The following is a 26,218-nucleotide window of genomic DNA, read 5'->3' on the forward strand; positions in this document are numbered from 1 at the left end:
TAGTTTTACGATTGATATATGGATAAAAAGCATGATAGGCGTAGACTAAAATTTATATAATCTACCATTCTATGATACAAATTAAGTTGTACCGTACGTTCATGTCGTTACATTTATCATGTATCTTGCAGGTGCAATCCACAGCCCGATCTATCCAGGCCAAACTGGAATCAGACGACAGTGAGTCGGCGACATCACTAACGTCTCCGGTGACATCATCGCGTTCAGGTGGCTAGCACGAGACAGGACAGGGCAGCGGTGGCCTGGGCCAGCATGGACTCCGCCATGTACAGGACTGAATAGGTGTCAGTCGTGTGATATGAACTTTTGTAAACTATACTGTTGTTGTTAAACTACGTTTTATCAGTGCCATGCACATATACTGTGTTTGTTAGCGATTTTTGTTATTGATTGAATAAAACCCTAAACTCAATATATGTTATTTGCAAAATAATATAGGGGACATCCCATTAGTTAAAGGTTCTGTTCTAAGTTTTTTAAATTCTTTTAATATACATATTTTTAGTATCGAAACATGATCAAAAGGGCTTGAAGATTTCACAATATTGACCCAAAAGATGCTAAATCACTCATCGTTGGTTTCACCAAAGACATTAAGTAAAGTAAAAAAATGACGAACTTTCATAAATATTACGATATCGCGACATTAGACATTGACATTGTCGAGCTTGCTAAACGATAGTCATAACCAATGTCGACATATGACATACAAAACACAGATTTAGATCAATGACTCAGCAGAAACAATCAAAATAATGTCAAACTTTTTCAACAAACGACATTGAATGGCAAGCTTTTTAGAAAAACGACATTAATTTTAGAAAATTAATGCAGGTATATTGATATATTTCATTGAATGTCAAACTGGCTTGTAAAACTAAATTCGACACTGAATGTCGAGCACGATTAATAACTACATTCAACATTGAATTTCGAACTGGCAAAAAGCACTATATTCGACATGACTTGAACAATTACATTTGACATTGAATGTCGAGCTAGTTTGAAGAACTTGAAGGTCAATGTATCTCCAAAAAAGACATTCGACATTGAATCTCTGATTGAAAAAAAGAACGAAGATCGACATCATAAAAACATGTCGAGCATTTGAAAAAGAGTTTTTAATTTCATTAGGAATCTTTCAGAATGTTTGAATGTCGTGCAGCACAAAATAGAATTTTAATTTTAATAATTGATTCTGCTTATGTGTACATTAACTTATGTCATATGCATCTCTGCCATGCTCATGTTGTTTGTAATGGTCAAATACATATTTTATTCCAACTATTCACATTTCTTTGAAATTATGAAAATTAACAACTGAAACTAAGTCACATTTTGCCGTAGATGATCAATCTGCATTGAATAATTATCTAACCCAGCCCAGTGATTTCAGAACAATGTTTTGATTAATTAAAATCCTACCCAGTGATTATCATTCTTGATTGCCGTTAATGATCTGCAAGTGTTCTTTAATTGCAAAAGTGTGAATCTTTGATGATCCTTTGATCAGACGAACTTCAAAGACTAGTTGTTTGTTCATAGTAAGCTGTGAAAGTGTGAAGTGTGAAAAATGAATATTTCGAAGAAGGTTTAAATAGTGGGAGAAGTTTGGGAGGACATCACATCTTCTGACTACAACTGTAATAACAAACACTATATAAAACAGAAACATGGAGCTAGTAAGAGCAGCCTCAATCCTGAGAGAGCAGCTGGTGTCTCTACAGACAAGCGACAACAACATAACAGCCATGGGTAAGTTATGTTGTAAGAATCAATTTACTTAAAAAATGTAATTAATTTTGTTTTGGTTAATCGATAAGCATAAGATGCAATTTGGAGATTCCTATTAATAATAGTTTACTAACGCGACATTCTGAATTCTTACCTTACGTCATGATTATTATAATAGTTGGAAATGCATATTAATTATGTTTTATATCTTTTGCAGACATGCACTTGAGCGAGCTTGGTGGGGCGTGTCTAAGGGCTGAGCTGGAGGATAATCAGTACCGGCAGCTACGTCTGCTCCTCCGTCTGTCCATATGTGAGGGCGTACACACCATGTTCACCAAATACTCCAGCAACAAGTGGACTCAGGTCAGTTTTCTCGTAAATCTAGTACTTATTGATAATATAGTACCACGACATGCCTTTCGTGAAAAGTATTACGATGGATAAAAAGCATGATAGGCGTAGACTAAAATTTATATAATCTACCAATCTATGATACAAATTAAGTTGTACCGTACGTTCATGTCGTTACATTTATCATGTATCTTGCAGGTGCAATCCACAGCCCGATCTATCCAGGCCAAACTGGAATCCGACGACAGTGAGTCGGCGACATCACTAACGTCTCCGGTGACATCATCGCGTTCAGATGGCAGCACGAGACAGGACAGGGCAGCGGTGGCCTGGGCCAGCATGGACTCCGCCATGTACAGGACTGAATAGGTGTCAGTCGTGTGATATGAACTTTTGTAAACTATACTGTTGTTGTTAAACTACGTTTTATCAGTGCCATGCACATATACTGTGTTTGTTAGCGATTTTTGTTATTGATTGAATAAAACCCTAAACTCAATATATGTTATTTGCAAAATAATATAGGGGACATCCCATAAGTTAAAGGTTCTGTTCTAAGTTTTTTAAATTCTTTTAATATACATATTTTTAGTATCGAAACATGATCAAAAGGGCTTGAAGATTTCACAATATTGACCCAAAAGATGCTAAATCACTCATCGTTGGTTTCACCAACGACATTAAGTAAAGTAAAAAAATGACGAACTTTCATAAATATCACGATATCGCGACATTAGACATTGACATTGTCGAGCTTGCTAAACGACAGACATTCGACGTCATGAGTCATAACCAATGTCGACATATAACAAACAAAACACAGATTTAGATCAATGACTCAGCAGAAACAATCAAAATAATGTCAAACTTTTTCAACAAACGACATTGAATGGCAAGCTTTTTAGAAAAACGACATTAATTTTAGAAAATTAATGCAGGTATATTGATATATTTCATTGAATGTCGAGCTGGCTTGAAAAACTAAATTCGACACTGAATGTCGAGCACGATTAATAACTACATTCAACATTGAATTTCGAACTGGCAAGAAGCACTATATTCGACATGTCTTGAACAATTACAGTTGACATTGAATGTCGAGCTAGTTTGAAGAACTTGAAGGTCAATGTATCTCCAAAAAAGACATTCGACATTGAATCTCTGATTGAAAAAAAAGAACGAAGATCGACATCATAAAAACATGTCGAGCATTTGAAAAAGAGTTTTTAATTTCATTAGAAATCTTTCAGAATGTTTGAATGTCTTGCAGCACAAAATAGAATTTTAATTTTAATAATTGATTCTGCTTATGTGTACATTAACTTATGTTATATGCATCTTTGCCATGCTCATGTTGTTTGTAATGGTGAAATACATATTTTATTCCGACTATTCACATTTCTTTGAAGTTATGAAAATTAACAACTGAATTTAAGTCACATTTTGCCGTAGATGATCAATCTGCATCTAACCCAGCCCAGTGATTTCAGAACAATGTTTTGATTAATTAAAATCCTACCCAGTGATTATCATTCTTGATTGCCGTTAATGATCTGCAAGTGTTCTTTAATTGCAAAACTGTGAATCTTGAGTGTGAAAAATGAATATTTCGAAGAAGGTTTAAATAGTGGGAGAAGTTTGGGAGGACATCACATCTTCTGACTACAACTGTAATAACAAACACTATAAAAAACAGAAACATGGAGCTAGTAAGAGCAGAAATTTATTGATTGAATAAAACCCTAAACTCAATATATGTTATTTGCAAAATAATATAGGGGACATCCCATTAGTTAATGGTTCTGTTCTAAGTTTTTTAAATATACATATTTTTAGTATCGAAACATGATCAAAAGGGCTTGAAGATTTCACAATATTGACCCAAAAGATGCTAAATCACTCATCGTTGGTTTCACCAACGACATTACGTAAAGTAAAAAAATGACGAACTTTCATAAATGTCACGATATCGCGACATTAGGCATTGACATTGTCGAGCTTGCTAAACAATAGACATTCGACGTCATGAGTCATAACCAATGTCGACATATGACATACAAAACACAGATTTAGATCAATGACTCAGCAGAAACAATCAAAATAATGTCAAACTTTTTCAACAAACGACATTGAATGGCAAGCTTTTTAGAAAAACGACATTAATTTTAGAAAATTAATGCAGGTATATTGATATTCTTCATTGAATGTCGAGCTGGCTTGAAAAACTAAATTCGACACTGAATGTCGAGCACGATTAATAACTACATTCAACATTGAATTTCGAACTGGCAAGAAGCACTATATTCGACATGACTTGAACAATTACATTTGACATTGAATGTCGAGCTAGTTTGAAGAACTTGAAGGTCAATGTATCTCCAAAAAAAGACATTCGACATTGAATCTCTGATTGAAAAAAAGAACGAAGATCGACATCATAAAACATGTCGAGCATTTGAAAAAGAGTTTTTAATTTCATTAGAAATCTTTCAGAATGTTTGAATGTCTTGCAGCACAAAATAGAATTTTAATTTTAATAATTGATTCTGCTTATGTGTACATTAACTTATGTTATATGCATCTTTGCCATGCTCATGTTGTTTGTAATAGTGAAATACATATTTTATTCCGACTATTCACATTTCTTTGAAATTATGAAAATTAACAACTGAAATTAAGTCACATTTTGCCGTAGATGATCAATCTGCATTGAATAATTATCTAACCCAGCCCAGTGATTTCAGAACAATGTTTTGATTAATTAAAATCCTACCCAGTGATTATCATTCTTGATTGCCGTTAATGATCTGCAAGTGTTCTTTAATTGCAAAAGTGTGAATCTTTGATGATCCTTTGATCAGACGAACTTCAAAGACTAGTTGTTTGTTCATAGTAAGCTGTGAAAGTGTGAAGTGTGAAAAATGAATATTTCGAAGAAGGTTTAAATAGTGGGAGAAGTTTGGGAGGACATCACATCTTCTGACTACAACTGTAATAGCAAACACTATAAAAACAGAAACATGGAGCTAGTAAGAGCAGCCTCAATCCTGAGAGAGCAGCTGGTGTCTCTACAGACAAGCGACAACAACATAACAGCCATGGGTAAGTTATGTTGTAAGAATCAATTTACTTAAAAAATGTAATTAATTTTGTTTTGGTTAATCGATAAGCATAAGATGCAATTTAAAGATTCCTATTAATAATAGTTTACTAACGCGACATTCTGAATTCTTACCTTAAGTCATGATTATTATAATACTTGGAAATGCATATTAATTATGTTTTATATCTTTTGCAGACATGCACTTGAGCGAGCTTGGTGGGGCGTGTCTAAGGGCTGAGCTGTTCACCAAATACTCCAGCAACAAGTGGACTCAGGTCAGTTTTCTCGTAAATCTAGTACTTATTGATAATATAGTACCACAACATGCCTTTCGTGAATAGTTTTACGATTGATACATGGATAAAAAGCATGATAGGCGTAGACTAAAATTTATATAATCTACCATTCTATGATACAAATTAAGTTGTACCATACGTTCATGTCGTTACATTTATCATGTATCTTGCAGGTGCAATCCACAGCCTGATCTATCCAGGCCAAACTGGAATCAGACGACAGTGAGTCGGCGACATCACTAACGTCTCCGGTGACATCATCGCGATCAGATGGCAGCACGAGACAGGACAGGGCAGCGGTGGCCTGGGCCAGCATGGACTCCGCCATGTACAGGACTGAATAGGTGTCAGTCGTGTGATATGAACTTTTGTAAACTATACTGTTGTTGTTAAACTACGTTTTATCAGTGCCATGCACATATATTGTGTTTGTTAGCGATTTTTGTTATTGATTGAATAAAACCCTAAACTCAATATATGTTATTCTTTGCAAAATAATATAGGGGACATCCCATTAGTTAAAGGTTCTGTTCTAAGTTTTTTAAATTCTTTTTAATACACATATTTTCAGTATCGAAATATGATCAAAAGGGCTTGAAGATTTCACAATATTGACCCAAAAGATGCTAAATCACTCACCGTTAGTTTCACCAACGACATTAAGTAAAGTAAAAAAAATGTCGAACTTTCATAAATATCACGATATCGCGACATTAGACATTGACATTGTCGAGCTTGCTAAACGATAGACATTCGACGTCATGAGTCATAACCAATGTCGACATATGACATACAAAACACAGATTTAGATCAATGACTCAGCAGAAACAATCAAAATAATGGCAAGCTTTTTAGAAAAACGACATTAATTTTAGAAAATTAATGCAGGTATATTGATATTCTTCATTGAATGTCGAGCTGGCTTGAAAAACTAAATTCGACACTGAATGTCGATAACGATTAATAACTACATTCAACATTGAATTTCGAAATGGCAAGAAGCACTATATTCGACATGTCTTGAACAATTACATTTCACATTGAATGTCGAGCTAGTTTGAAGATCTTGAATGTCAATGTATCTCCAAAATAGACATTCGACATTGAATCTCTGATTGAAAAACGAACGAAGATCGACATCATAAAAACATGACGAGCATTCAAAAAAGAGTTTTTAATTTCATTAGAAATCTTTCAGAATGTTTGAATGTCGTGTAGCACAAAATAGAATTTTAATTTTAATAATTGATTCTGCTTATGTGTACATTAACTTATGTTTTATGCATCTTTGCCATGCTTCATGTTCAACGTCTCCGGAGACATCATCGCGGTCAGGTGGCAGCACGAGACAGGACAGGGCAGCGGTGGCCTGGGCCAGCATAGACTCCGCCATGAACAGGACTGAATAGGTGTCAGTCGTGTGATATTAACTTTTGTTAACTATACTGTTACTACCTTTGATCATTGCCATGCACATATACTGTGTTTGTTTGCGATTTTTGTTATTGATTGAATAAAACTCTATACTCAATATATGTTATTCTTTGCAAAATAGTATAGGCGACATCATATTGGTGAAAAGTGTAGTTTTTGTAAGTTACCTTAAGATACAAGTTATCGGCAAGGTAATACTCAGTATTCAAATGATTCACACTTCACAAGGCATCAACATTTAACGTTACGGTATATGGAGATATCAGACCATAACCAGCTTATTCAGGGTTGGTTTCCAAAAAAACAAATAAATAGCGCATTTACAAACAATGACCTGTAGAGAGACATCAACGTCTTGTCTAGATGGTCAATGAGTTTGATATATGGTCAAGTCATAACATCATTGTTTTTTTGGCCACGGTTAAGACCTGTATACTCGAAGTCGTTGCCGTATACGTTATGTAACTAACAACTACACTCTTTTAAGTTTGTGCTTTTTCACAATTATTGTCATCATGATAATTGATAACTTCTTTGTTTACAGTTGTTATACATCCACGGACATGTACATATGTGGAAAATGCTGTAATGGTGATTTTGTTGATACAGTGCTGCAATAATGGTATATGTAGGTCCAAACGTCTTGAAATTAGGAGACAAATATTTCAACTAGTTCCTGTTATATACCATTTGAAAAAGAGTGCAACAACTGCATATTGTGTATTTATTGTTTAAATAGCACATCGAAATGATATTGTTATTTTTTAATACATGTAATATAATATAATATATAACACACATATATATAGATAGAGAGATATGTTAACAAGTACAAAACTGCTATAAATCTAACATGTATACGTGTATGATATGTCATAATCAATAGAATCAAAGAAAATTATTCATATGAAAACATGACAACAATACCATGAAACAAATAAACTAGTACGCTACATAAAATATTTCTTCAACTGAGAGGCCCAACATGAGGACGAATGACATATCTGTTATATGGGAAGCCCAACATGGGACGAATGACACACATGTCATATAGAAGGCCCAACATGGGAAAAATAATAAAGCTGTCATATGGGAGGCCCAACATGGGACAAATGGCGTACCTGTTTTTAGGAGGCCAAACATGGGACAAATGGCACACCTGCTATTTGGGAGGCCCAACATGGGGACGAGTGCCATACCTGTCATTTGAAAGGCCCAACTAATACAGGCTGATCTGATGATATTACCTACCTTTTTACCTTTTTTTAACATGCAACGTCATTACTATTCCTGATTATTTGGGGACGGGGGGGAGTATCAGCATTGTCTGCTTATATTCATTGTTTCACAGCTTACATTGTATACATGTGAGGGGAAAAAGGAACATATATACTGATAATAAGGTTCAAATGATTTGAATCGCAATTGTTAACAATCAACCTTAAAATACGGACAATAGCTGAATGTTGATTTACAACAAACACTACCTAATAACACCAAGAACAAGAGCGACTCATGCAGGCGCTAACATTTGTCCGTTTTTTTTTTCTCTCAGACGATCAAGGGGAATAACTCGACACCTATCAAAAAGTTATGGACCTTGCTACACATATCACATTGTACTCATATAATAATATATTGAGATGGTAATGAGTTATGCCCAATATTGAAACGACTCCATCGCAGCCGACAAAGCCATATAAAACACTCCCTCGAAAAACAGGGAGCTAAAATAACATCAGCGATACCGTTTTAACATACATGCTTATATATATGTATTTTGGTTTTAGAAAGCTCGACCAACATTCTGATGAACCGGGAAACAGCACTTATTATTAAATTGTGACAAAACAAGCACTGTTAGTGCCCATTTAAGAACACAAAATTCTCAATATAAGGCAGTATGTACAAAACACAATGCAAAATTTCATGGCATATGTGCTGACATGAAATGGCTACACCCATTCCCTACATTTAAATGTTCTTCAGTAAGACAAGACTAAAACATGTTTAATTAATTCATTAACAAACTAACTATTTACATTATTTTATGGATTTGATGAACGTTTTGAGATTCGTAAACATGTTGTTAATCACGGTCTGTTCACTTCTTTAACGGTAAGGAAGTAACCTTTAGTAACACAAACACTTCATCACTTTGCGATCTCTTTTTCCATTCAAAAACAGAACGTAAATTTCACTGACGCCATCAGCCAGTTTCTCGTGCCACCAAATCCCAGCATCATAAGATTACAAACAGTCAGTACAGCCGCGGTTTAGATGTGTTTATATGTTGAGTTTCCGGAATGAGCCGTACAAGTCGCCATCCGTGGTGTCCTGGAGCTGAGGTTTACGGCTGAGGTCCGCACCGTACCGACCGCTCCAAAGGTCCTTGATGAACTTCCGCCGCTCTGGGTCCAACAGAAGCTTCTTGATATTGTTTTCTAGAATGGAATAAGGCACTGATTAATATTCTATTCACAATGATTTCGGGGTTATGACACTACGGAATAAACATTATGTTCAAACTTTAAGTACTACCTTCAAGAACTTCAGATTACATTGTAAGACCATGGTGATATCATGCATTTCATTTTCATCTTTTTTAAATGACACTCAGAGTTTTACAGTACATATGATGTTTTTATCCGCTATACACGTGTGTGAGGTGTAAATGCATGGCAAGTCCGAGTAAGCTCGTATGAAGGTTCTTGGGGTGGGTAAAACATATATAAACTGTATTGGCATTGAAAGACTGCACTTTGGCTGTTTAAATAAAAAACTGCATATAAATATGATTGGTTTTCAATGCACAATAGACCCTTAAATTGAAGGGTAAACTTAAATCGTAAAACGTACCTGTGATATCCTGGAGACTTCCGGCGCTGTCGCCCTGGTAGTCGTCCGCCAGATACTCTTCCGGGAGTAGCTCCATTGGGATCTCTTTGTACACGGAGACCATACTGTGCCCATGCATGAACACCTACCAACGAACATGTCGATGTAAATTGTTATAACCTTGGTTCATTTGTCATGGTGGAAATAAACACTTACAAATAAATGCGGATTTTACATATAATGCTTGAATTAATCCACATTATTTGCCAGTTTAGAGTATTGTTACATTTCTGTTGGTTGCCGACATAACGTATAACAAACGTCATTCATTTATACGTATTTACTGTTGAAACATAATGATGTGAGGGGTGTTACGTACCCGTATTCTCATTTTCTCAGGTAAGGCAGGGCGTAAGATATGGAGCAGCACGTTAAATATGGGTCCATTATTATAGTGGTGGAATTGACGTATTGATACGGGTAGTGCTTTCTGAAAAAAAAACAATCACATAATATAGGCAGACCGCTCCAAGATAAGATGAGCACGTTGCGACACATCGGAATCATCTCGAAACATAGGGACATCGGGATCAACTCAAGACCTCTTGACCTTCTCAAGACGTCCGATACACTTCAAGACCTCTGGATCATCTGAACATCTCTGTATCATCTAAATACTTAGGAAGCAACTAAAAGACCTCCGAATTATCTCAAGATCTCTGTATCATCTCAATACCTAGGAAGCAACTAAAAGACCTCCGAATTATCTCAAGATCTCTGTATCATCTCAATACCTAGGAAGCAACTAAAAGACCTCTAAATTATCTCAAGATCTCTGTATCATCTCAATACCTAGGAAGCAACTAAAAGACCTCTGAATTATCTCAAGATCTCTGTATCATCTCAATACCTAGGAAGCAACTAAAAGACCTCTGAATTATCTCAAGATCTCTGTATCATCTCAATACTTAGGAAGCAACTAAAAGACCTCCGAATTATCTCAAGATCTCTGTATCATCTCAATACCTAGGAAGCAACTAAAAGACCTCTAAATTATCTCAAGATCTCTGTATCATCTCAATACCTAGGAAGCAACTAAAAGACCTCTGAATTATCTCAAGATCTCTGTATCATCTCAAGACCTCGGCTTTATCCAAAGAAATCGGGATCAACTCAAGATCTTGTGTTCATCTCAAGACATCGGGTTCATCTCATATCCTCGGGATTTTCTGAAGACCTCTAGATCATTATAAGACTTTAGAATAACATCAATACCTCTGGATCAACTTAAGACGTTTGGCTTACCTCGAAACCTCTCGATGATCTAAAGATCTCTTAGACTAGATCATTTCATGACCTCGGATTCACCTCAAGACCTCTTGATCAGTTCATGATCTCTGGATCATCTCAATACCTCGGACTCATCTCAATACCTCGGGGCTAACTCAAGACCTCGAGATCATTTCAAGACCTCGAGGTCATCTCAAAGACCTCAGGATCATCTCAAGACCTTTAGATCATCTCAAGACCTTATACATTAATAATTAACATTTGTAAAGGTACTCGGACACACTTACCTGGAAATGTTGTGCCCGTTTCTTCATGTTTTCTGAGCCACCAAACGTGATGTGTTTCATGGTGACAGCCCCGTAATCCATGAGAAAGTTGACGCCATTCAATTGGAAATGTTCATCACAGAAGACAAGGGAGTGACACACTCCAAGAATAGATCGCTGAAAGTCTGCATACTCATAGGAGTTGCCCGTGGGATCAAAATTGTCTGCAGCAAAAATGTATTTTAAATTAGTTAGAACACATATAATTAAATAACAACCTTTGAAATCAATGCATGGTATTAGTTTTGTAGTCTTCAGATCTTTAAACAAGTGTATTCAGACCAAAACATAAGCTTAGAGGTTAACCAGAGTTAATACATGTATACAATTTAGTGGCGTAGGTAGGGCCTAAAAACCCGTAGGCCCGATGGTTATATGTGGGGTTATATGCAAATAACACTACACACACTCATAAATACTTTCAATGATTACAAAAAAACACTAGCAATACACCCTGCACGTAGATCAAAAAACACCAAACTTGCTTTGTTTAAAATAAAACAAACTTTTGGGGTTGTTCAGGCTGTTTGAGTAGCTATTAACTTTATTTCAATTTGGGGTAATAAAGATTTAGTCATTCTTCAAAAAAGTTGTAAGCTCAGGCCGACACAGCCTATATGTAGCTACGCCTCTGCACTTTTGCAGACATTGGAAAAAGTTTTAAGGAGCAAAGCAATTAACGCAAAAACACATACAACAAAAACAAATTAACAATGAACCTCATCACTTAAGGCTGTGCAACTAGATGTACGTGACACTGTTACAATTAAAAAAAAATGTTTTCCGTTCACACGGAATGCAGAAATTGAAATTCTAGTAGTGAAATATCGTGCCAATTCCAGCTGAGAAGATCATACATTTGTACGGTCTCAGTGCCCTCCTGGGAGGTATTAAACCGTATGAAATAATAGTCCTTATGAGGAGACTTACTGGCTTCGACCTCAATTACATACCGTAATTTCCGAGAATTATCGTTCGACCTTCTTTGTCTGTCTGCGGTAATGGCGTGAACACACGACTGAAACGGTAAAAGAACAACATGTTATTTAATACTTTTTTAATTAAGATTCGTGGAAACAGACACGCTATATACATTTTTTCACGAAAAGCACTTATCGGAATTTAAACGTTTCAGAATAGAATTCTTAGAATATATGAGTACATATACTTTAAGGATGATTTGTTGCTTTCATACAGATCTTGTTGATTGTTATCTTTGCGATTGAATATTTACATTTATACAAACAATTACTCGTAAAGTTTTTTGTTATTAAAATAAAATTTATATGTTTACATACCCATCTTCTGGTATATATCCCATACTAAAACGAATTTTACACATATGACACATTTGCCTAAAATAACTCTTCTTGGAATTTATCAATCGTAAGTTATTTTCACGGTATTTTATCATTGGCTTGGCAACTTCGGAGTCACGGTTGTTCAAATATCTCACACGGTAAAAGAATAAGGGAGATAAGACACGGTTTGGTTTCCATAGTTACATGACCCGCAATTTGAAGGACATTGAGTTTCATGGAACGAGAGTACGAGGCGTGGAAGTATAGCTAAATGAAACACTGACAGAGACGAAGAAATTAAAAAGGTGGCTTTCAAACTGACCTTGCCCTGAGGATATTGAGGTACTTGGGGTCTGCGGGGTCATGGCCGTTAAGGTAACTGACAGAGTCGTTGAAAGAGGCGAGGAAGTTGCTGAGGCGCTCCCGAGCCGTCAGCTGGCTGAATTTGGAGATTCGCAGGAACGCCAGCAGGAACTTAGTGTCTGCAAGAACATTCATTATCTCTAGCAAAAACGTTGTGACACTTTTTTCTTCTACAACTTGACATTGTGGTCATTTCGTCTGACTTATTTAGCGCCAAACTTTAAATCGTTAAATTAATTCAGGAAATCGTTCTTTAATGCCATTTAAAAATCATTTATGCAATTCGTTAAAAGCTCGTTTTAAACTTTTCCCAAACTCGTCTCATATATATTTTTGAATTAAATGGCAGTTTACGCCTTTAACGGCTAAAAATGCAATTAAGCTTGCAGTAAGAAATAGGCCGTGATGCTTTGTAACGCCGCATAACAGCATCGCCGCATAAAGAAAATCGACCTCGTTTATGCGGTGATTTTTAACGCATAAACAGGACTTTCTTCTGTGGCAAAAAGGCACACCTTCGCCGCATAAAAAAACAACAATTAAAACACATACTAGTACAATAGTGGTTGATAAAGTTTCATCAAGATCGGACTTAGTTTCTTTGTGTTTACTAAAACAAGCTTTGTACTAGACTTTTTGAGACATAGATTCTGACAAAGATTTGGTAAGATCGGTTTAAATGTGAACCTAACCAATTGATCTTTCTGCAAAAACGTTTGAAATGACGTTTGGTCCGACTAATGGCGGGAATATAATTATGTTACAACAACGCACAACACCGTCATTTGGGACAATCAAAAATTTGAATCATCGTATGACGTAACATATATTCTCGCCTTTTTTCAGACTGGTTGGCATGTACCCTTGACAATGCGCACTGTCAACGTCATTTCAAACGTTTCTAGAAAAGTCAAAAGTTAACGGCGGACAAACAACAGAATTCCGTCACCGTCTCCGTGGCCTTTTGGTTAAAGCGTCCCCCTACGGAGCGGGAGGTCATGGGTTCGATCCCTGGCCGCGTCATACCGAAAGACGTTAAAAGCTGGTACAAGTAGCTCCCTTGCCTGGCGCTTGGCATTTAAATATGGAGGCTATTCGTTGCCAAAAGTCCAGACGTGTAATTCCCACAATGTGCTTCTTAATCGTACTAAATATCTCTTACATTTGTCAATGTAGACGTGCTATTTGTTGTTTCTATTCGTCAGTTTTTCCGTATTGATTTGTCATTTGTCATTTTAGTAGTCAAAATGTATATTAGTCAGATCGACCCTGTATAAACTCACTAAAACATAGATCGTATAACTTGCTTTTAACAATATGATGATGTAATTTAGAAAGCCGAATAATGCATTTGTAAAACTGCAATCCTACAGTCGACACTCGCATTCGTAAAATGAACATTTGCAGTCCAACAAGTTCAGGTTTACAAAAGTCAATTGACAAGTTCAGAATTACAAGGATAGACGATTTCGCCTATACCTTATATGGTAAATGTCACCGGAAGAAACGAAGGTGAATGGGCGGGGCTAACGAATCAGATTTTCTTTCGTTTATTTCCGTCGAATCAAGCAAGGGAGATAACATCTTCGCCTACCTCCTGTAAATTCCCGGTTGTAAGTCCGAGTACTCTCTCTTTTTTCACAATAAAAACTCAAATTAACTTCATCTTTTATTTTATTTTGACGATCAATGTTCCTTAATGGGTTATAAATCACCATATTATATACTCAATTGCAGTTGGGTGTATCTGAGCTGGGCTCACGGACCCAGATTTATACTGCCACTGTCAGTTGTTTTTTTACTTATATACCCAAGCAAGCAAAAATTGTTCATTAATTTATTTACAAGTGGACCATGGGCGGGTCGTTCAGTGTGGGGGGAGGGGAGCTGTAGGGCCTGTGTCCCCCCCCCCCACAGTTGGCCCGCAAGTAAACTTAAAGGTTAATTTTTTTGTCAATATTTCTCAGAAAAAAGTACTTAATTACGCCATAATGCACCAATTCAGACTTAAAATATTCTAGGGGGAGTACCCCTAAACCCCACTTCCCACATTTTAAACATATTAATGTCATGCCCACTCGAGGGATCATGTCCAAAAAGTTGTGTCCCTAAGTAACGCCCCTCTAACGCAAGTCCCTGGACATCATAATGATATCCACCTAGTTGTGTCTGATGTTATACATTTACTATCTTAATAAGCATGTATGGTGTAAACGTGTAATTTCAATACATCATTGAAACAAAATATCCATGTGGATGGAAGAACAGCCCTCCAACCCACTTGTGTCCCCCAGTTATGAAAAAATAGATATCGTGAGTCTTAGATTAGAAAAACAAACGCGCGATGTTTCCCCTCCAAAAGGGCTAGGTCCGCTTCACCTAAATGTGAAAAAAGCCCTGACTATTGAGTGTGGGTGGGGTATAAAAGGTAGCAGCAAGTAATAATTGTTTATTAGCAATAAATTGACTTCATCATTAAAATACTTTATTAATTACCTATAAAATAATATTCGTTACAGTATAATGTACGAGTTATATGAAGTTGTAATCTAAGAGTATTTTATCCATACAGTTCCAGCTACCAGGTAAGAAACCTCTGGGGCATCTTAGTGAATAATTTCAACTAAATGAAAATTTAGATTTTTTTCTTCGTAAATTTTAAATTATCTAATATTACTTGCAATCTTGAACATTGCAAAAAGGCAAGAAAGTGTCCTCTAATGGTAGAATTTAAAATAGTGTTTATAGTAATTTAAAGCTGCACTCTCACAGATTGACAGTTTTGACATCCTTTTTTGTCCCAGACTCGGCGGATTTTGGCAGCAATGCTTTCTATACAAATAATAAGATTACTCACGCTAAAACAGATCTAAATTGTTTGGAAAACTGCCGACATTTTTCATTTTTCTTAAAACGTTACTGTATTATCACTTTTAGCCATAAAACATCAATTTGCGAACGTAAAACTGAAAAACTGTATCTGATCTTTTGTCAGCAGTCTTATACCACTGGTATCCAGACATTTACGCAAAAAATGGCTAATTCCAAAACAAAAAAATATAAATAGTTGTCAACACGGTCAATCTGTGAGAGTGCAGCTTTAAAAGAAAAATAAGACAATGGGACTTTTCATTCTTGAAGTATAATTTAATGTTAATGACTTACATTTTGTTTTGTTTGTGTCAGGTATCATTTTGCATACATCTCATTTCATGTCATATGTGCGTATTAGTTACTATTATATAGACAAAAACATGTTGTAATATCATATATTATTTTATTCGACATGAAATAATTTATAATACATCCTGTTTCCAAATCATAGTCCGTTCGCAATGTCCATGGTCCAAAGTATCCATAATTGGTTTAAATAAAGCCGAGTGATAGCGGAAATTTCCGACAGACGTAAGGAGGAGTTAAGACGTGGTTAAGGCGGAGTTAAGACATGGTTAAAGCGGAGTTATCTATAATTAAATTCATCTCGTAAACATGTTCAACTGCGAATGAAAGGTCACCACCATACAATGTACTTTATAGAACTACGAACTGAAATCTGTCTTCTACACACCGCAATGTAAAACTCGGCATGTGACTTCAAAGAATGACGTGTGTTTAACATACACAACTTTATAAACACGACTAAATCTTCTGTTGAATAGATGCAACGAGAATAAAACTCCAATTGGTACAATAAAAAATGAAAATGTGCAGTGTAAAATGTAAACATACACCCGATGAGTTGGCGGTTGTAAAATGTAAATTGGTAAATCATCAATGTTACAAACCTAAAATACACACATACACGTCTGGACATTTGGCAACGAATAGCCTCCATATTTAAAGGGTAGTGCTTGGAAAAGTGATGTACTCAGTACTGGTTCAACCCAGGAAAGTTGTATCCCGTGTATCGGTGCTTTACACCGAGCACGTTAAAGAACCAAGAGGTCTCTTCGCAAAGAGCTTGGGTATCGCACCCGGATCTCTTGTATCTCACTCTGTTTCTTCAAGTCTTCCAATGTCTGGATTTGACTGCGAATTGCTGTCACTTATGGCATTTAAACTCAATTTAAGTCGTGATGGTCAAGCCATAATGCAGCCAATTGGCGCGGGCAGACCTTGATAAACTCAAATAAAACAAAACAACAGAAATCAAACAATCCTCACAGCTCAACATGTGCTCTTTGTGCTCAGATGAGCTAAGAATTATTTCAATGACAAGAACTACTGGTAATTGTGTGATTGTGAAATTTATTCACGTCTAAGTCATCAGCGTATTTCTCTGATTACCAGGGCAACGAAAGAAAACTTTTTGAAAATGATATTCTTTCCAAAAATTTCAACACAACATTAGTTTTGGGCACTTGAACAAGAGGACTCAGATGAATGATATATGGTCATCATGGACGTCTTTATTTCATTGATTGTATTTTTATGCACTAGTCTTTTGTAACAAAGAAAATGTAAATGGGAACACTCCAAGGGGAGTAATAATTAATTTTCAACTTTAAATTTTGCCTCAACTTTAAAATATTACCTTAAATTTGACCAATTTGCCTGCCTACTTTTCCCGTATTTTCTTCAAAATGACAGTAATATGCTACGCCCTAATCGTAATCATCTTCATAATCAACAACATCATCAATACCACCATCAACACAATCACATTCTCCACCACCATCATCATCCCCACAACCATCATCATCATCATATCATCATCATCATCATCATCATCATCATCATCATCATCATCATCATCATCATCATCATCATCATCATCATTATCATCATTATCATCATCATCATCATTATCATCATTATCATCATCATCATCATCATCATCATCATCATCATCATCATCATCATCATCATCATCATCATCATCATCATCATCATAATTATCATCATCATCATCATCATCATCATCATCATCATCATCATCATCATCATCATCATCATCATCATCGTCGTCATTGTCATCGTCATCGTCGTCGTCATCATCATCATCAACGTTATCACCATCGTTTTTGTTGAAATATTTGAACTCTATTTTTTAGCTTTATATTAAATAGTTTAGTTAATCCTCTTTATGTGGCAAAAAGGCACAGTTGCGCCCAATATAAGCAATTTCTGCTTTAGGCGTTGAGCGTCGCCGCATAAACGTGGTCGCTCTGTTTATGCGTTGAAAATCACCGCATAAACGAAAAAAAAACACGTTTATGCGGCGATGCTGCTATGCGGCGTTACAATGCTTAACAAACATTTAACTTAAATCCAAGTCCAGTCCTCTTATGAAGGAAAACATTACTAAGAATATACAGACAAGACCTAATTAAACATACCTGTAGGTGAGGTTAGCCACGAGGATTGTTCCTCTATCCATTTCCGGAATGCGCGTACAGCCGGAAGTCGGTCTGCCGGATGCTCCTTTAGCTCTACGATTGCCTTGTTTACCTCGGCGTCAGTGAAAGAGCAGACGTATTTCGCGTCCGGATCGTTTGGCGACATAATGATGTCACGTCAGAGTCAACAACATATTTCTATAAAAAGAAACATTATCTTGATTTGGAATAGGTTTGGGAAAATGGGATAACTAGTTCACTTTGGAAAAAAAAAACATGGCGGAAAGTGATCCAACACGTGTGTTGAAACACCATTTAGTTGATTCAGTCAAATGACCAACTACGGTATCATTGTTTTGTAAAAATACAGAAATATTTGCTACAGCCTCGGACGAAGGATCCACAATGTTGTTAAAACTGTACACACAACCATGCATTTGTTTCTTTAAGTAAAATTTTCGAATATGGTTTGGCGGTTGAGAAACCTGATTCGAAAGTAATAATTTTGGTCCCAAATCATGAGCGAATCCCTTTAGATATCAAACTTCGTCGTCTACAATTCATTGATTTGGGGCCAAAATTTTGAGGTACATTCGATAATATATATTTCAACATTTATCGACTACATTGAAAATATCACGTGCTACTATCCTTCAACCAACCACGACACAATAATTTGCTGATTAGCTTCGAAGACAAAATTTGAGCAAATATCAACATTTGTCAGTTGTCAGCTGTCAGTATCTACGTTTTGACACTCCTTATGACTGGCCACACTTTATTTCGTAATAATTTGTTTTCGTAAAAAGTTCATCTTTCAAACCATGAACGAGTCCCTTGTATGTTTATTCAAGGGAGATAACAGCATGTCAAGCATGACTAAAACGTCCGACTTGAGTTGTATTCCTTGCGCTACGACATTTCATGCATGGTCCTTTATTGTGTAATACGAGTACGTAAAGTTCCGTTTTGAATTCCCAATTTGCACATTATGGTTAGCCGATGGTCATTTTGTGAGTTTGCTTATTGCTTTCTGGCTTGTACATCTTACCTTATTGCATCCTTAATTCGTCATCTGAGCAACAGTGGTTTCAAAACTTCGTTATCTCCTAATGACCAAGGAGCACGTCATGTTAGCTGGGGCTTACTAGGCTTTGGCGTTAGAGCGAGGGGGGGGGGGGGCGTAACTAAGGCTTGTAACATTTTGACTAGCGCCCCTCCCTCAGAATCGAAAATTACCCCCAACGGAAACTAACGATTTATTTCGTATTGCATCATGCTATGCAATATTCGTTCTGATTCTTGCTGACATTTGTCATCATGTTGAATATTTGAAATCTAATCAAGGAAAGAAAGTTTGGTAGGACTAATTAAGCTATTAGCTAGCTAGAGTAAAAATTTAGCTCAAATAAGACTTTTTAAGAATACAACCTACATTTTCCAGCCAAGTGCAGATTAGGTACTATGTTTAATCATTAAGAATTTCAAGTTTCGCGGGTGTTTAAAGGTCCGCCTACTGCCACTTATCCAATACACAATCCCTGCGTTAGATTTCGCAATGAATGAATGAATGAAATGAATGAATGAATGAAAGTCTTTATTTACAGAGGGTAACCCAATTAGTGTAAACTAATCTTCCTTGGGGCCCTCTAAAGCAATATTTACATACATACAAATACATAATTATATAGCAATATAACAATCAGCATAACAAATTCAAAGTTAGCATTATTCATAAACATGATCAACATGATAACAATGTTACACAACAACATAATACATACATATGGCGGCAGAGGTTTAACTTACAGACTTACATATGGCCATATTTACAATTTTAGCTTTATGACTGTTGATTCGAATTTATCCACTTAGTATAATTTACTGTAAAACTTTTAATACTTTCGCTCTGTCTTATTTCATTTGGAATGTTATTCCATACTTTTACCCCAGAGTACGACATACTCCCTTTAAAAAGTTCTATATTTGGTTTGGGTATTAAAAAATCCGATTTATTTGAAGAACGTAAATGATTTGGACGCCTGACATTGTAATTGAACATATTTTGAATATATGACGGGACTGCATTTTGCGATACCCTGTACATAAATTTGGCTTTATGAAGTGAAACCCTCTGTTCAATATTAAGAGAATTAATTGTATTCAAAGCCTCGCTTAAAGTGGTATATTGTTCACCTAGAATGATACGACATGCTCTTCGTTGTAATCGCACTAAAACCTGGATATTTGATTGTTTTGTACTACCCCAAATGATACTAAAATAGTCAAGATGTGGTTGGACATAGGCTTTGTAAAACATTATTCTATAATTAACAGGAATAAATACTTTAATTCTTGATAATAGCCACAAATTACTAGATATTTTCTTCCTAAGAAATTTTATATGCGTATCCCATTTAAGGTTTTCATTTATATATATGCCAAGAATTTTATCACCTGTTGTGATTTCCAGATTTAAGTCTTTATATTTCAAATTTAGAGGTTGATTAACTAATTTTGTCCGCTTCTGGGGTGTCGTTATCAATATTACTTTTGTTTTTGAAGCATTTAATACCATACCATTGTTTAGACACCATGTACTGACGTTATTCAAAGCAGCTTGTAAATTCATTTCAACTTCAAATTTAGATTTATTTGTGTCATATATTGTAGTATCATCTGCATACATATCAACGTTTGAAACATTATCCTGTACATACATAGGCAAGTCATTTATGAATAAAATAAATAAAAGAGGCCCTAGAATAGACCCTTGCGGGACCCCGCATGTCGTAATTTGCTTATCAGAGAGAACACCGTTTAAGTTCACCGCTTGAGTTCTATTTGTAAGATAAGACTTGAACCATTTAATAGTATTATCTCCACATTTGTAAATTTGTATTTTTTTTAATAGTATTTCGTGGGAACATAAATCGAATGCTTTAGAAAAATCTAACATAACAACGCCTACAAATTCTCCATCATTTAAAGCTGTTAACCATTTATCTATCATACATACTAATGCGGTTTCGCAGCTATGTTTTTTTCTAAATCCACTTTGGGATTTACATAATAATTTATAATGATTAAGGTAATTAACAAATGAATCATGCACATGTTTTTCAATCAATTTTGAAAGAGTAGGTAAAATTGATATTGGCCTATAGTTATTTACATCATTTGATGAACCTTTTTTAAATAAAGGATTAACTTTGGCGCATTTCCATTCATCTGGGAAAACACCTTGTTTTATACTACAATTTATAACATACGTAAGACTATTTGATATAACATCGGCTGATAATTTTAAAAGTGTTGGCCCTATTTGGTCAAGTCCTGTAGCTTTGGATACATCTAAATTATTTAACATTTTACGCGTTTGGGATTCCGTAATCAGAGGAATGTGAAAATATATATGATCAGGAACTTTTGTTTTTACAAAATCATTTACTTTATTAAAATTTGAAGTTGGAATAGGTTCTTTTAAGTTAGCTGCTACGTTTACAAAAAAGTTATTAAAAGTATTTGCAATATCTTGGTTATCAGTAATATCTATTCCATCTTTATGAATGTTTTTTATTAAATTACAGTTGTTTGTCTTTTTTGTAGACGCACCATGTTCTTTAAATATTTTCCAAACTGTTTTAGGGTCTGATTTTCCTTCCTCAATTTTTCTTTTATAAGATTCTTTTTTAGAATTATCTATCAATGTACAAACTTTATTTCTTGAAACTCTGTATTATCCATATCATTTTTAGCCTTAAATTTATCACGTTTTTTAATTTCATCTAAAATATCAGGTGTAAACCAATCTGGTTGTTTTATGTGTTTAACTCTGTGAGTTCTAATTGGGACGTGATTATCTACAACACTTGAAAAATTAGATACCCAAGTGTGAAGTACTTCATTAGTATCAGTGTTGTTTAGATTACCCCAGGGGATTCTGATAAGATCTGATAAAAATGACTCCTCTGAAAATGACCTAAATGATCTGTATTTTATAAAATTATGTGAATTGATTTTTTCTTTATAATTTAACTTTCTTGTACATAGGATCGGATAATGATCGCTAATTCCTATTTTGGGCACGCTTACATTACATATATTTTGATCACAATTAGTATAAATGTGGTCTATTAAAGTTTTTGAAGTTGAACATTCACGCGTCGGCTGCTTAATTAACTGTTTTAATCCTAGTGTTAAAATATAGCTAGACCATTCATCATTTATTTTGGAATTTAATAAATCTCGATTTATATCGCCTAAAATTATAATTTCTTTTTCTTCAAGTTGAACATTTTCTATATGAGTGTCAAATATTTCTTTCCATGCAACTTTAGATTCTGGATGCCTGTAAAGTGAACCAATTAAAAAAGATTTACATTTTGTTGGCATAATTTCTAACCAAATTATTTCTATATAATCTCCTTCTAAATCTAATCGTCGTATGCAATTTACGTTTTGTTTTACATATACTGCCAAACCTCCACCGCCATTGAATAAACGGTCGCGACGAAAAGGTACTTGATATCCATCTATATGAAATGTTTTGCGTTGGCAATATGTCAGTCAATAACGTTGTTTTTCCAAGTCAGTTAGATGACCTGAAGTAATATCTTAATGATTAAGAAGGGCTCATTAACTACGCTCATTCCGCCCATTCTTAATCATTAAGATATTACTTCATGCCATCCTACTATTACTTAACACGGTTATGTCTGAGAGTATTGAATTAATTGATAATTTACCGCGAAGTAACTAAAAAAACAACAACCGAATGTACATTTATGCATAAGCAAACGCTGAATGTTACTTTGGACCAAGATACACGAAGGGACTTTCACGAAGCTAAAGATACTGATGCCCAAACAACGAATGAAGGATGCAAACAAGATGTTCGAGTAAGAGAGGCAAATGTTCAAGTCAGAATGCACGATGAAAAAGTCAGATTGCAAGATGAAATAGTCAGAAAACAAGATGTTTAAATCAGAAAGCAAGATGTATTTTTTGCTTCAAAATGTTCCTTTCTGGACGACTTATAGATTGCAACAAAATTGCTTTTATGTCAATTCACTAGTTCGATTAAGTCAAGTGCTATAAGTTCTCTCTCTCTCTCTCTCTCTCTCTCTCTCTCTCTCTTAGAACAGTTACATAAAGTAGATCAAGTATCCACTGAGCGCCATTCAATGGGTCACTGAATGTCGTGGTATATTTATATGCCTCGGGCATAACTCACGCGCACTGGTGTGGCACAGTGTTCAAGGGTAGAATATAGAACCTATTAAGTAAGTCATCGTTGTTTTGCAACTATAAGAAACATGAGATCCCGCTTTAATTTTCAGCGTTAATATGTTTTTATTTAAATACATGGTATATGTCGGCTTCCATAAGATAAAAGTTGCTTTAAAGGGAATCTGTCACAAATTGTATAATAGCATCGATTCTTTTCAAACTTTTTTTTATTTATTTTACTTACTTCACAACAAATGGCAGAGAGATCTACTCGTAAAAAAAGACAAATTTGTATATCAAAGCCTTTAAGTATTTATTTTCAATAGCGTTACTAAAGTTTCCCGGAGAAATATAGCTTTTTCTACCATATTTAGTAATACTTATTTGATAATGTGTTTTTTTCATTGATACAACCGTTTTGTTTGCAGTTTAGACGAACATATTTGTTTCCGATGTCTGACCCACACAACTTTAACGGACCCTTTAATTCGCATATAGGACAAGACTCTCCGTAAAGACATTAAACAATGAATCATAAATCGTTTCGCGTCGATTTTTTTCAGATTCGGATTTCACAATTCGGAACTCCTCGGCCTTTTTCTACAAAAAACAACCTCGGATGTATATGAACGGTATGTCAGAAATCGGTACACTTTAACTCCGCTGCAAGTAGATGGCGTAGCTATTTCAATTTAGCAGTTAATGTTAATGACTTAATTTTTGGGGAACCTTAATTATGTTTGCAATAATACACTGCACTGGCAATTAATTTAAACTTAGATCTACAAATACAAGCTAAAACACTACATCAAAATCCGAAAAATCAATGACATTCAAATACGACATTCAGGACCTAAACGCAGAACTAATAATCTATATAATTAATAATTATTATACATAATTCAGACGCATTATTTCATAAATGTCTTTTTAATGACGCACTGTTTTGTTTTGTGACGTCATTTCAAATTGTCCTTAAAGTAAGAGTGGACTGTTGCGATATGTAGTGCGTGGGATTTTATAATAACAAATACGTTTACAGCAAGCCTGTAGTTTAAGGCGAGAATGCCTATTGATCAATGGACATTTCATAAAGATATACTGTACTTGTTTACTGTCCCTATACTATTATATTGCTTTCACTTGCATTATAAATACCACCGGAGTAGCGTGACCGTGATATTGTAATAACACTTTACATAAAAAGAAGACGAAAGCGTATACCTTTAAAAGTTTCACCAGCATAAAAAATGTTTTTCGTCTTATATTTGTATACAGAGTACAAATCAAAACATACATATTCAAATATAAATAGTGCACTTTAACAAGTCTATGCTTTTATTTTTGTATATTTTAGTACGCACACACGCACATTTATGTCGATTTCTCAAGCGTGCTGTCCTCCCCTAAAATCAGGATGATACAGCTTTATTACTTTGTTTTATGTTTATTTATTCAAAACATGAAAGTCGTATAATTATATACCTGTATCTCACAGTACGTCTACTATTTTATTGTCGCTAATGTCCTCATTTATGTCCTTCACGTTCATCGGATAAAGCACCTTTAATGTCCAATAGGTTATGTGCAATTTCTGCTAAATATTTTGGTTAACATAACAATTATATACATAGTTCTATAAGTAAAATCACATTTGGTTACAAGTTCGCCCTCTTTTTAATTATGCGACAAACATGTACATGTATGTCATGTAATACAATACTAAAGGATGAGGTTATATTGATTCATGTATACACATGTAGATGCCGCCTGTGCGTACATGTTTATATATGTTCTATATCAATCGTCTGTGATCCAGGTGTGGAAGTTTTGAAGCTTTATTTCTATTTAAAAAGAAATAGGTTTATATCATTCCAATAGATATGTTTTGAGAATAAGAACTCTATCTTCTAATTTACTTACCAAAAAGTAATCATAAGAGGTCCATCCATATATTCAGTGTCACAATGTCTGTTGTAACGAAAAGCAGAAACGTTTTTAGCACTTCAAGTAATTAAAACCGTAAAAATAACTATCTTAACATACAAAACATGACATGCTCTAGTAAACTTTATTAATAACAATGCGATTTAGTATAGATTTTATATCCTACTCTGCCTGAAGGATAACAAAGTACAACCAATACAGCATTAATCTCTTTAAAACCCTTCATTGAAAATAAAATTACATGCTGTATAGGAAATCACTGAACAGAAGGTTTATTCTAATTTTCGTCACTCGAGCGCATTGTGGTGTAATTGAAGATTCATGGGTATAAAACATATATTTTCGATCCTTGTTCCATGCTGTTGGTCCACAAGGTTCAAGTTTCGTCACTTAAATATAGAAATTAAGGTATTGTATTTCTCAATAACTGCTTGCGCCTCTGTCATATTGGATTCTATAAAGATACGCGGATACACATACCTGTCAAATTAAAGGCAAAATACCTTCTAGGTGGCTCCGCAGTGCCAAATGAATGCGGTGGTTTTGTCTTCACGCCAAAAATAGTTGGGACTGGGCCTTACTTAGGGTCCCTGGGGTACGGGGGGCATTTGGCGGGGGGTTTACCAGCAGGTCGTCCCCG

At 35.2% G+C, this 26,218-nt stretch overlaps 1 protein-coding gene across 2 annotated transcripts; it reads right to left on the reverse strand.

The window, feature by feature from the left end:
- Positions 1–8,596: 8,596 nt before the first annotated feature.
- LOC128226678 (alpha-tocopherol transfer protein-like) lies at positions 8,597–25,845 on the reverse strand. 2 transcript variants are annotated; one of them, XM_052936658.1, is made up of 9 exons: positions 25,820–25,845; positions 25,555–25,602; positions 18,400–18,597; positions 13,020–13,179; positions 12,350–12,414; positions 11,358–11,560; positions 10,160–10,270; positions 9,802–9,925; positions 8,597–9,386 (listed from the first exon to the last, which is right to left on the reverse strand). In XM_052936658.1, the coding sequence occupies exons 3-9, from the start codon at positions 18,563–18,565 to the stop codon at positions 9,229–9,231; spliced, it is 987 nt and encodes a 328-aa protein (XP_052792618.1). In that variant the 5' UTR covers positions 18,566–18,597; positions 25,555–25,602; positions 25,820–25,845; the 3' UTR covers positions 8,597–9,228. The 2 variants fall into 2 exon arrangements, with proteins under 2 accessions (XP_052792618.1, XP_052792617.1); XM_052936657.1 differs by lacking the exon at positions 25,820–25,845 and having other exon boundaries at positions 25,555–25,813.
- Positions 25,846–26,218: the final 373 nt, after the last annotated feature.

This window comes from Mya arenaria, chromosome 3 (assembly GCF_026914265.1).
Source record: "Mya arenaria isolate MELC-2E11 chromosome 3, ASM2691426v1".
NCBI lineage: Eukaryota > Metazoa > Mollusca > Bivalvia > Myida > Myidae > Mya > Mya arenaria.

What these genes read in the sequence shown, in the direction of transcription:
- LOC128226678 (XM_052936658.1), bottom strand. Translation starts at nt 18,565, where the DNA reads ATGTCGCCAAACGATCCGGACGCGAAATACGTCTGCTCTTTCACTGAC. An exon ending in GTGGCTAACCTCACCTACAG is followed by an intron (nt 13,180 to 18,399) that starts GTATGTTTAATT and finishes ATGTTCTTGCAG; the next exon opens with ACACTAAGTTCCTGCTGGCG. An exon ending in AAGTCTCCAGGATATCACAG is followed by an intron (nt 9,387 to 9,801) that starts GTACGTTTTACG and finishes ATTCCATTCTAG; the next exon opens with AAAACAATATCAAGAAGCTT.